Below are 11,285 nucleotides of genomic sequence, written 5' to 3'. Positions count from 1 at the left end.
GGGTGCTGCTGTTACCCCAGATCCTCACAGGACTCACCACAAGGTTCAGCCTCAGGTCAAAGGTCTCCCGCCTTCACCTCCTCGTAGCACTGGCCACCAGCTGACACTAGTTTATTTTCTGTCCCCCACTGGAATGCCAGCTATGGGAGAGCAGGGAAGGGGCCGGCCTGGTTCACGCGTGGATGCTCACTTCAGATTTGTGGGCTGAATGAATGCAGGCACTTTTATTATCCTGTTACTGGTGGGGAAACGGACGCTCAAAGGGGCTAGGGAATTTGTCTAAGATCACTCAGCTAACCAGTGTGAAGATCCAACCCCAGGTCTGCTGCCTGTGGGGCGCCCTTCCCCCCACTACATTGCATGGACTCCCCCCATTAGGTCCTGTCCTCACGGACCCAGGCTGGGGTCGGCTGCTAACTGTTGGGCTGTGGGACCTGGGAACAGCAGTCTAGGTGGTAAGGCCTATGCATGGTGGACCCTGCCTCTGGTCTATAAATCCCCATTTATGTATGACATAACCGATGGAGACAGGCAGGTGGCCCATCTGTACGGGCTTTTGATAAAGGTCTGGTTGGGGGCAGTCCCTCCCCCATCAGCTGAGGGGCCATGGGGCTGGTCTTTGAGATTTGGCTGGGGGGAGGTGAATGCAGAGACCCTCCCCTCCCCTTGGTGGCTCCTCCCATCCACCACAGCCTTCCTGATGGTGATGGGTCCTCCAGGCACGGATCCCCACTCTGCTGGCACGAAGGGAAAAATGAGGAGAAGCAGGCCTGGGAACCCGGCTGGCCCCTCCCCCATCCCCAATACTGCTGGACCAAAACGGTCCTGCAGCCTTAGGGCCGAAGGCTCCTGACTGGCCAGGATGAGAGAAAGTAAGTGGGCCTCAGGGGCCCTGCTATGGGGTAGAAATGGGTTGAGGAGGGACTGGGCACAGGGGCTGGCTCCCAAAGAAATCCCACGTCCTACCTCAGCAGAGCTCCCTGAAGCAATCATCTCTCAGGACATGAACCCAGACACGGACGGCACAGAGCCCTCCTCCCCACTATCCACCGCTGGGGCCACCTCCTCTGCAGGCCATGCTGGTGAGACCCCTAGACCCCACAGAGTAAGCCGTCCCAGACGCCAGGCCTAACCCTCACAACAGGTTGGGTGTGACAGTCCTGACCTGAGGGCTGGCAGGGCAGCAGCCGGTGTGCCAGGGGCACCTGAGGAGCTTCATTCCTCTCATTTGCCCTGAGGCTCCTGGTTTAGCCACAGCCCAGCACGGCCCTGTCCAAAGATGCCCTCACACCTCCCCTGCCCCAGGCTCCACAGACACCCATCCAGCATCTGGCCCTGGGAGAGCAGCTCCCTTTGCCCTTCACAGGCTCCTCCCCTCTTCCTTTACCCCAAGACCTTCTTGCATCTCTAGGCACCCTCTCCCCCTCAGGCCAACCACGCCCTGAACCAATGCCCTGCTGGGACCCCAGTGGCCCTTGAAATAAAAGACCCAGACTGTGTCAAACTTGGCTTTACTGGAATAGAGAAAATAGGCAACAGGAATCACACTTGGTGCTGGCAGCTCTAGGTCCCCTGCTCCCAGCCCTCTCAGCCCCAAGGCCTGGGGGACTCCTGCCCCCATGGGGCTCTCCCACTTGTCTGGACCGGGAGAGGCCTCCCCTTTGGAAAACTGCATGGAGCGGGAGCTTTCAATGTGCATTTCTCTGCCAGCTTCATAATTAGCAGCAAGTGCCCACAATGACAGCAACAGCAACAAGACTGAACTTAACATCTCGGGAAAGGACGCGTAAAAGAGTAAACCAGACCCACGGCGCCACATGTTAACAACGGTCCCACGAAAGAAGACACAAAACTGGTGTGCCTGGCCACGCGGCACCAGGGGCAGGCAGCAGATCCGCGGGAGGCTGAGAACCAACTGAACACACATGTTCACATTCTCTGGGAGGACAATCAACCAAAGGTACCGAAAGAGAAGAGAAAACATTTTAAAAAAGCAAAGAAAGCCTGCTTCCCGGCCCTGAGTGGACACCAGGCCAGACACGGCGGGTGGCAAGGGCCAGCTACTACCCGGGCTAGCCAGTGAGCTCCACGGGCAGCTCCCGGCCACAAAGGGCCTCCCACTGGCGGGCCAACAGCGCGATGAGCTTCTCTCGGCTCTCAGCGCTGGGGACAAACACCTGCCACTGGACCTCACGGCCCTGGCCGCCTCTAGCTGGGCCACCTGGCACCTCCCCAAAGTGGTCCAGGGTGACGCTGCCCATGAGGTCGTGGCCCTGCACGTCGTCAAAGACCAGGGTGAGGGCCTGTGGGTATGTCTGGTAGCCCATGAGCACGCGGTCCAGGTCCCGGATGCGGCGGCCGTCGTCCAGCCGGTACCGGTCCCTCTGTGGCGGCTCTTTGGCAAACTCGGGCAGCGGGTAGTGGACGAAGTCCTCGTCCAGGAGGAAGATCTCGGCGCTGGTGAGCAGGAGCGTTTTGGGGCGCAACATGCCCCTGCAGCGCCCAGATAGTGGTGTGCCCACCTGGAAGGCCTGCACATACAGCAGGATGCTGAGGGATGGCGCCTTCTCTGGGTCAGCCACCTTCTGGGCCACAGTGAATGTCAGGTCCCCAACCTCCTCCTCACTGGGGTAGGTGAACTTGACACGGCTTGAGTGGATCAGCTCATAGTTCTCCATCTTCCCTGCAGAGAGAGACGCCACCGGGGCTGCAGCCTGGAACTGGCCTGTGGTGGTTCACCAGCAGCCCCAAGCCACCCAGAGACAGCAGCATGAGTCACGTGTCTGTCAGAAGTGGGAGAGAGCACTCCAAGCCCCCACCCTCAGGCAGAGACCCTCAGCCCAGCAGCTCAGAGTAGAGCAGACACTGAGATGCTGAACGGTTGTGGATTTGCCGGGCCAGAGACTCTGCCATGGAAAAGCCATGGAAAACCCTGAGAGAGAGAGAGAGAGAGAGAGAGAGAGAGAGAGAGAGAGAGAGAGCGAGCGCGAGCGAGGGAGCGAGCGCGCGCGCTAGAAGCAGAGAGGGTGCTGCAGCACAGAGAGGTTGTTCCGGGGCCTGCTGCAGCCCTTGGGGTTGGCGAGGAGACCTGAGCTGGGTGGGGATACCTGTGGTCTTGTTTCCAAACTCAGAGTAGAAGTCTTTGTCGACAGGCTCAGGTGAGGGCGTGCGTTCCAGCAAGGAGAGCACGGCCATGAGGTGCTGGAGGAAGCAGTGTGTCAGGTAGCTGTCCCGTGTCAAGCATGTAACCACTTGCGCCGGAGAGGAGCCTGCGGGAGAAGGGGCCGGGCACGGTTGCAGGCTGCTACTCCCCCCAGCCCCATCCCCACCCCTGGAGCCGTCTCTAGTCTCTAGCAGGTTAGCCTGGACCTGAGGACCACAGAGCCAGGGTCAGGAGGACCCACTTGAGGAAGCATCACGGGGCCTGGGGAGACGGCCATTTCTCAGGCCGGAAGGGCTGTAACATTTTTCTGGAAGGGGATACAGAGGCATTAGGGAAAGAGCTTAGCTTTCTCTCTTCAGGAAGTATGAGTCAGAAACATCCTGCCCGTGAGCCCAGGGCCCACTCTGCCCGCCCACCCAGCACTTTGCCGCCTCTGTCCCCAGCCTCTCGCTCCAAGTCCTGAGGGGTGAGTTCTGCCCTCTCAGCAGTTCCTGAAGCTGCTTCCTCCCGCTCCGGTGAACTGGTTTTTGAGCAGATAAACTCTGCCTGCGATAATGCACCCACATATGAAGGTGGAAGCCCACTGGTGACACTGGCCTTCACCCAAAATAGGACAAAAGCACAGTGGCCACTCACCCGTCAGCCGGAAATACTGGTCAAAGAGTCCAACGTTGACTACATGCAGGTCGCTGAGTTTTAAAACAAAGCACTGAGAGATGTGGAAGGGACTGTTGTTGTAGTCGGCGTTTTTCTGATGCCAGAAATCTGTGGTAGACAGAAAGGGAGCGAACATGGTGGTGGTCGTGCTGGGTGAGCACAAGGTTCCCAGGTGTGCAGCTGCGTGGAGCAGGAACGGGCCCCCTTGATGGCCTGGCCCACTGAGGCCTGGCAAGGAGCCCCCGCCACCTCTGAGCACACATGGCCTCGGGGAAACGTGTTTTACAGTCTGAGCCTTGCCTGGTACGCTGGAGACACCAGGAGCCCTAGGACAGGGCACTGGCTAAGGCACCCACCAAGGCCCCAAGGGGCAGAGGCTGCCCGACACCCCCCCAGCACGCCTGGGTCCCGGGCACTCACAGGGCCTTACTGGGCGCTTTCACGCCTGGCCTCGCATCCCATGTGACAGCTCCAGGAGGAAAGTGCTGTGATCACCCCCCTTCCTCAGAAAAGAGATTCTCGGCCCAGTGCAGCAAATCACTGCTGCCTGACGTGGCACAGGGGCTCTAGAGACAGAACCCCGCCCATCCCCTCAGGCCCCAGTGCCCACCCTGCAGCGGCTCCGAGAAGTAGCGGCGGAGGCCATCGTGCAGCACAAAGTACACGGCCTTGGTGGAGAGCAGCACGCAGGCGGTCACCTCTAGCCCCGGGGTCTGGTAGAACACCACCGACGACCACAGGAGGTGCCGCAGCTCCTCGTTTTCCACCTGGACACAGAGGGGCCGGGTTGGGGCCTGCAGGAGAGCAGGGCGGCCGGGGCACACAGCTCCTCCTCCAGGCCTCTGCGGAGGGTGGCCTCCGCCAGCCCCACTACCCAGTGACCTGCCGTCCCAGGGACGGGCCCACAGCCTTGGATGGGGAGGCATGGGACCTCTACTGTGTCTCGTCAACGTATTTATAAACTCCGAAGCAGAGAGGTGGTGAGGGATGGGAGACGGTGTGCCGTGGGGTCTGCCCGGGGCCCGAGGCTAGGAATGGCCACAGGAGGAGGCGGTGATGGAGGGAACAACTGGCCAGGGAAGGGCACCTCAGGTTCTCCCTACTCAGGCCCTCAAAGCTGTGAACAGCTGAAGCTGGGGGAAAAGCCAGCACACATAAGTCTGGGAACCTGAGGCTAACCCCAAGATGAGCCTGCCGGGGCCCCAGGACGACAGTGCCGCCTTCCTCCACAGGTGCGCTGGCCCTACCTCGGCAACGCTGCTGTGGAAGAACTCGACGATGGCGCTCCCCTGCAGGCTGGCGATGTGCCGGAGCGACGGACAGGCGGGCAGGTGCGAAGGGATCTGATTCTCCTCCGACGTGGACCGGATCAAGTGCTCACTTGGGTACTGGGCGGGGGCCTCCACTTGTGCTGGGGCCTCTGCTGCCGGGGCTGAGGCCCCCACTGAGGCCTCCAAAGGGGTCTCTGCTGAGGCTGGGGCCTCCGCTGGGACCAAAGCTGGCACTGAGGGCTCTGCCGGAGCTGGGGTCTTTGCTGGGGTTAGAGCTGGGACCTCCGCTGGGGCTGGGGCTGGGGCTGGAGCTGGAGCCTCTGCCGGGACCTCCTGGAGATGCTGCTCATTGCTGCATCTCCCAATCCCCCAAGAAAAACCATATTAACACAAGAGTCCCAAATACAGATTCACATCCCACGTGTAACCTCAGTGTGAGGGAAACGCATATACCACACACCACCTCTGGGGTCATCTGGGGATTTCATCTTGGCTCCTTATGGGAAGACCAAAGAGCAGAGAGAAGGTGCCGGGGCCCTTTCTCTTCGGGGGGAGATGGGAAGATAGGGCAGGGCTGAGAAAGACAGATGTGGCTCATGGGCTGAAAAATCATTTTGAGAAGGTGGTAAAGGTGTCAGAAATGCCACTACAGAGTCCAGAGCACAGACCAAGGTGCCCAGGGCTGGGACCTTGGGGAACATGGAGTTGAGAACCAAATACTCAAACCGCTCCTCAGTTTGCCTTCGAGGCCTCCTCAGGTAGCCCGGGATCTCACCCCACTCGGCCACCACTGCATGTGGCCACACTGGGTTTTCTCTGGTCTGTTCCAAGCATGAGATCAAACAAGCTCAGAAAGAACCCTCACAGAAGTCTGGAGCTCCCTGCCACCAGCCTACATGCCCAAGCTCATGCTGGTGGGGAGTCCTGGATGGCATCCTCTCAACTGGACAGTCCAGCTGTTGAAAGAGATCCCTGGGGCCCTGATCTTGCACTGGGCCAAATGCCCCCAAGCCCTCTGGGCTGCCCTCCTGCTGTCTTGGAGCAGAGATGCATCTGCTGGGATGAAGCAGAGCGCCTGCTTTCTGCATGCAGTCCCTACTGTGGGCAGGGTCCAGCCAGGCTTGAGGGTGGCAGGGAAACTGAGACAAAGTGTCACCATCTGAAGCCTTATCATAGGGGCAGGGAGACGGAGAGATGGCCATGCAAGGCCGCCTCTGGCATAAGGGGCTCTCCAGTACCTGGAGGCATCAAGGGTCTCTATGGAGAGCATGGAACTTGAGCTGGGCATAAGACAGGGTCCCTGATTCAGCCAGGAAGATGCTGGATGACCTTTGGGAGCATCAGTTGAGGGGCTGGGTTGGACAGAGAAGGCGTGAGATGTTGGGGTGAGGGCAGGGTCTCCACTGTCCACCAGGATGGAAGAGAAAGTGAGCTACACCGTGTCTCATGGGACAGGAAGGCCAAAAATCAAAGGGCTTTCTTGCCCAGGTAGGGAAGCCCCAGCATACATGAAGTTGGGAACAGTAATAGGAGAAAGGGGCACCCTGAAGGGCACAGGGTGCCTCTTGAGCCCCAGGCAGGGGTGAACCTGTGGGTGTGACCATGGCCCCACACAAGCCATTATATGCCAATCCCAGGCGGCCCTGAGAGAAGCCAGGCTCGGGGGCAGGAGCAGGGGAAGGAGAGTAAGGAAGAAGAAGACAGGGCTGGGCTTTCCTGGTGGAGCAGTGGTTAAGAATCCACCTGCCAATGCAGGGGACACGGGTTCGAGCCCTGGTCTGGGAAGATCCCACATGCCGCAGAGCAACTAAGCCTGTGCGCCACAACTACTGAGCCTGCACTCTAGAGCCCACGAGCCGCAACTACTGAGCCTGCGTGCCGCAACTACTGAAGCCCACGCGCCTAGAGCCTGTGCTCTGCAACAAGAGAAGCCGCCACAATGAGAAACCTGCGCACCACAGTGAAGAGTAGCCCCCGCTCACCACAACTAGAAAAAGCCCGCATGCAGCAACGAAGACCCAATGCAGCCAAAAATAAATCAAAAAAAAAAAAAAGAAGAGGACAGGGCTGCCAACTCCTCCCCTCTCTGCACTTCACTCTCCCCCCAGAAGAAAAGGAGCTTTGCACAAAGTGACCACCCAGCTCACACACTCAAACCTTGCTGCTCTCAGCCAACAGCTTCCTTTGGAACGGACTCACAAAATTACACACAGAGAGGGCCCCTGAGCAACCCAGGTCTTCCTGAGAAGGCGTGTGTGGCTCACCAAAGGGTACGGGCTTGGAGCTGGGGGTCAGAGGCAGGTGGTGCCTGAAGCAGCCCCCTGGCTCACAGAGCCAGCCACGGAACTGCGAGCCTGGAGGCGAGGAGGCGTGGGTGATGCCTAGAGGCCATGCTTGGACCCAGTGGAGAGGGCCAGGCAAGGTGGGACCCAGCCACACAGGACTCTAAATGGCAGAGAACTGGGCCAGCCTGGCTTTGTGGAAGGACAGCTTTCCTGGGCCTCTTCTGAAGCCTTGGGAGATAAGGAGCAGCCCAGCACCAAGCCCCAAGCCCGAGGGAGCCAAAGGCAATGCTGAGGGGTGCTGGAGATCTGGGTGAAGTGATTGGTCTCAGCCAGCCTCCCGCCCCCTGGCCCCCAAAAGCCCATGCTCGGTCTTACCGGGCCCCGTCCTCGGCAGCCTGGCCATCCACAGGGGGGCTCTGAGGCCTGCCCCCGGTTGCAGGGGTCTTGGCGATGACTACAGTCTTCAGGTCCTGCAGTGAGGCCCGCAGCTGGTTGTAGATGCGCAGGAAGTGGAACTTCTCATGGGGCAGCACGAAGATGGCGGTGACAAAGCGGTAGCCCACAAGCAGCTCAAGCACGTGGCCATCTGCGAAGGCGCCCCTCGGCTGAGTGCAGCTGCGTGTGGGGTCCAGAAGCACAGTGGAGAGCGGCACACGGCTAAGCTTGAAGCTGTTGCGGTTGCGGCAGTTGTGGGTGCCGCGATTGGGCATGGGGTTGAAGTCGGCCTTGATGACGTTGAGGTGCTGGGGTGTGAGCAGCAGCCAGTAGGGGATGGCAGCAGACTTGACAGCCTCGGAGGGTGCACAGCAGGAGCGCCGCACGGCAGAGCACAGCGTGCAGCTGGCCCACTCGATGTTGCCCGAGTAGTCCCCGGCGGCTGTCTGCACCATGCGCTTGTCACTGTAGACCAGGTACACAGGGAAGCAGCCCTGGCTGCGCTCCTGGCAGCCGCCCGCCACCTTGTAGAAGGTGAGCAGCTGGCGCAGGAACTCCTGCAGGCTGGTGTGGCTGCCATAGAGCACGGGGCTGCACAGCATGGCCATGTGCTGCGGGGCGAAGCAGGAGCGCAGGTCAGCGTGGAACTCGTGCAGGTTGGCGGCGTCTGAGATGATGAAGAGCGTGTTCTCGCTGTGCCGCACCTTGAGCACCAGGCACAGCTCCGGCATGAGGAAGCCAAACTCGGTGAGGTCGCCGTGCGGGAAGCAGAACACAAAGCGCAGGGAGGAGAGGATGTGCTGGCTGCTGCCCCGCGACTCCTGGTGCGGGATCTCAAAGACGGCGATGCCAAAGTCTGTGAGCACGAGGCAGGCAGCAAACTGGCGGATGCTGCCCTGCACGTGGATCAAGAAGCACCAGAGCACCTTGAGGATGCGGATGTGCTCCAGCAGGAAGTCCTCATCTGCGCCCAGGGCCCACTCCAGAGCCAGGCGCTCCTCCTCGCCCTCCTCCTCCTCCTCTTCTTCTTCCTCTTCTTCCTCTTCCTCTCCTGGCCCACCCTCTTCCTCTTCCTCCACATCCGGGGGCCCCATTTCAAAGTAGCGGTTCTCAGTAACATCCTCCTCCTCCTCCTCATCATCCTCGCCCTGCTCGCCCTGGCCCTCCTCTCGCTGGTTGGCAGCCTCAATCCAAGCAGGTAGCTGCCGCTCGATGGCCTGCCGGATGAGCGTGCTCAGGCGCTGGATGAAGTCCTGGTTGGTGGCGGTGTAGCCAATGCAGGTGAAGGGCAGGAAGATGATCTGGCCGGACCCTGGCACCACCTGGACCTCTGGCTCCGCGTGCTCTGGGCTGTGTGGGGAGAAGCCAGGTCAGTGACATGCTGGGCTGGGATGCCCCCACCTCCCATGTCCAGTCCTGCTGCTGTCCCCTGGTCCTGAAGAAGCAACCCATGGGTCTCCCAAGCCTCCTAAACAGCTGAGCCTGGTCCTAGCAAGCACCCTGGTGGGGAGCCAAGGTGCTGGAAGGCTGAGGCCACCATACTTCCAGGGTCCAGACCACAGGCATCCAACACAATCCTGCGCACATCATGAAGACTTCTCAGTCCTTCAGACGCTGGCCACAAGCCCCAAGAGCAATGAGTGCTCATGGGTATGGACTAACTTGACAACAGTCCCCTGCAGGGGCACCCAGTCGCCTTCACAGGTGAGAGGCTTGGGGAGTGGGCTGGGGGTCTTAGGACCTTCACATTTAAATTCAAGCTCCTTTAGAGACAGGTAATCTACCTGAAAAAGAGTTCAGAGTAATGATGATTCAAAATCTCAGAAAAAGAATGTAGGCACAGACCAAGAAGATACAAGAAATGTTTAACAAAGAGACAAAAGATTTAAAAAACAGAGATGAACAACACAGTAAGTGAAATGAAAAACACACCATAAGGAATCAGTAGCAGAATAACTGAGGCAGAAGAACGAATAAGTGAGCTGGAAGACAGAGTGGTGGAAATCACTGCCACAGAACAGAATAAAGAAAAAAGAATGAAAAGAAATGAGGACAGTCTCAGAGATTTCTGGGACATTAAATGCACCAACGTTCACATTATAGGGGTCCCAGAAGAAGAAGAGAAAGGGAAAGGGCCTGAGAAAGTATTTGAAGAGATTATAGCTGAAAACTTCCCTAACATGGGAAAGGAAACAGTCACCCAAGTCCAGAAAGCACAGAGTCCCATACAGGATAAACCCAAGGAGGAACACACCGAGACACATATTAATCAAACTGACAAAAATTAAATACAAAGAAAAAATATTAAAAGCAACAAATAACATACAAGGGAATCCCTATAAGGTCATCAGCTAATTTTTCAGCAGAAACTCTTGAAGGCCAGAAGAGAGTGTCACGAGATATACAAACATATATATATATATATATATATATATATATACATATATATACACACACATATATATATGTGTGTCTTTTAAATATCTTTATTGGAGTATAAGTGATGAAAAGGAAAAACCTACAACCAAAAATACTCTAACAAGCAAGGCTCTCATTCAGATTGACGGAGAAATCAAAAGCTTTACAGACAAGCAAAAGCTAAGAGAATTCAGCATCACCAAATTAGCGTTACAACAAATGCTAAAGGAACTTCTCTAGGCAGGGGGGTAAAAAAAGAGGCCACAACTAGAAATAAGAAAATCACAAATGGGAAAGCTCACTGGTAAATGCAAACATAAAGTAATTAAGTAGGAAATCACCCATACACAAATATGATGTCAAAACCAGCAACCATGAGGAGACTACAAATGCAGAATATGGGAGCTGCATTTGAAATCAAGAGACCAGCAACTTAAAACAACCTTGTATGCAGACTGCTACATCAAAACCTCATGGGAACTGCAAACCAAAACACTAAAATAGATACACACACAAAAAAGAAAAAGCAACCCAAACACAACACTAAAGATAGTCATCAAACCATAAGAGAAGAGTACAAAAGAAAAAGGGAAGAAAGAAGACCAACAAAAACAAATCCAAAACAATTTAAAAAACGGCAATAGGAACAAACATATCGATAATTACCTTAAATGTAAATGGATTAAATGCTCCAACCAAAAGATGCAGACTGGCTGAATGGATACAAAAACAAGACCAGTATATATGCTGTCTACAAGAGACCCACTTCAGACCAAGAGACATACATAGACTGAAAGTGAGGGGATGGAAAAAGAGATTCCATGCGATGGAAATCAAAAGAAAGCTGGAGTAGCAATACTTGTATCAGAGATAAGAAAGGACACTATATAATGATCAAGGGATCAATCCAAGAAGAAGATATAACAATTGTAAATATATATGCACCCAACATAGGAGCACCTCAATATATAAAGCAAATGCCAACAGCCATAAAAGGGGAAATCGACGGTAACACAATAACAGTGGGGGACTTTAACACCCCACTTACACCAATGG

At 56.5% G+C, this 11,285-nt stretch overlaps 1 protein-coding gene across 9 annotated transcripts in view; it reads right to left on the bottom strand.

Annotated features, from left to right (window-relative positions):
• Positions 1-1,494: 1,494 nt before the first annotated feature.
• Positions 1,495-11,285, bottom strand: part of NISCH (nischarin) — a 42,945-nt gene continuing 33,154 nt past the window's right edge. Inside the window, exons 16-23 of one of the 9 annotated variants that reach the window (XM_027121044.1) lie at positions 7,752-9,161; positions 6,330-6,443; positions 5,378-5,449; positions 5,068-5,311; positions 4,431-4,587; positions 3,800-3,928; positions 3,108-3,269; positions 1,495-2,683 (exon numbers count right to left, since the gene is read on the bottom strand). In XM_027121044.1, coding sequence (XP_026976845.1) covers positions 2,073-2,683; positions 3,108-3,269; positions 3,800-3,928; positions 4,431-4,587; positions 5,068-5,311; positions 5,378-5,449; positions 6,330-6,443; positions 7,752-9,161 — 2,899 coding nt within the window. In that variant the 3' untranslated portion in view covers positions 1,495-2,072. Of the gene's footprint in view, positions 2,684-3,107; positions 3,270-3,799; positions 3,929-4,430; positions 4,588-5,067; positions 5,450-6,329; positions 6,444-7,751; positions 9,162-11,285 lie in introns of those variants that run through there. The other 8 variants (XM_027121045.1, XM_027121042.1, XM_027121043.1 and 5 more) reach the window with 8 other exon arrangements.

Source organism: Aethalodelphis obliquidens, unplaced genomic scaffold (genome assembly GCF_003676395.1).
Source record: "Aethalodelphis obliquidens isolate GAN/ISIS:26980383/991018 unplaced genomic scaffold, ASM367639v1 scaffold22, whole genome shotgun sequence".
Lineage (NCBI taxonomy): Eukaryota > Metazoa > Chordata > Mammalia > Artiodactyla > Delphinidae > Aethalodelphis > Aethalodelphis obliquidens.
Note: the sequence above shows the minus strand (reverse complement) of the source record. Positions and strands in the feature narration are given on the sequence as shown.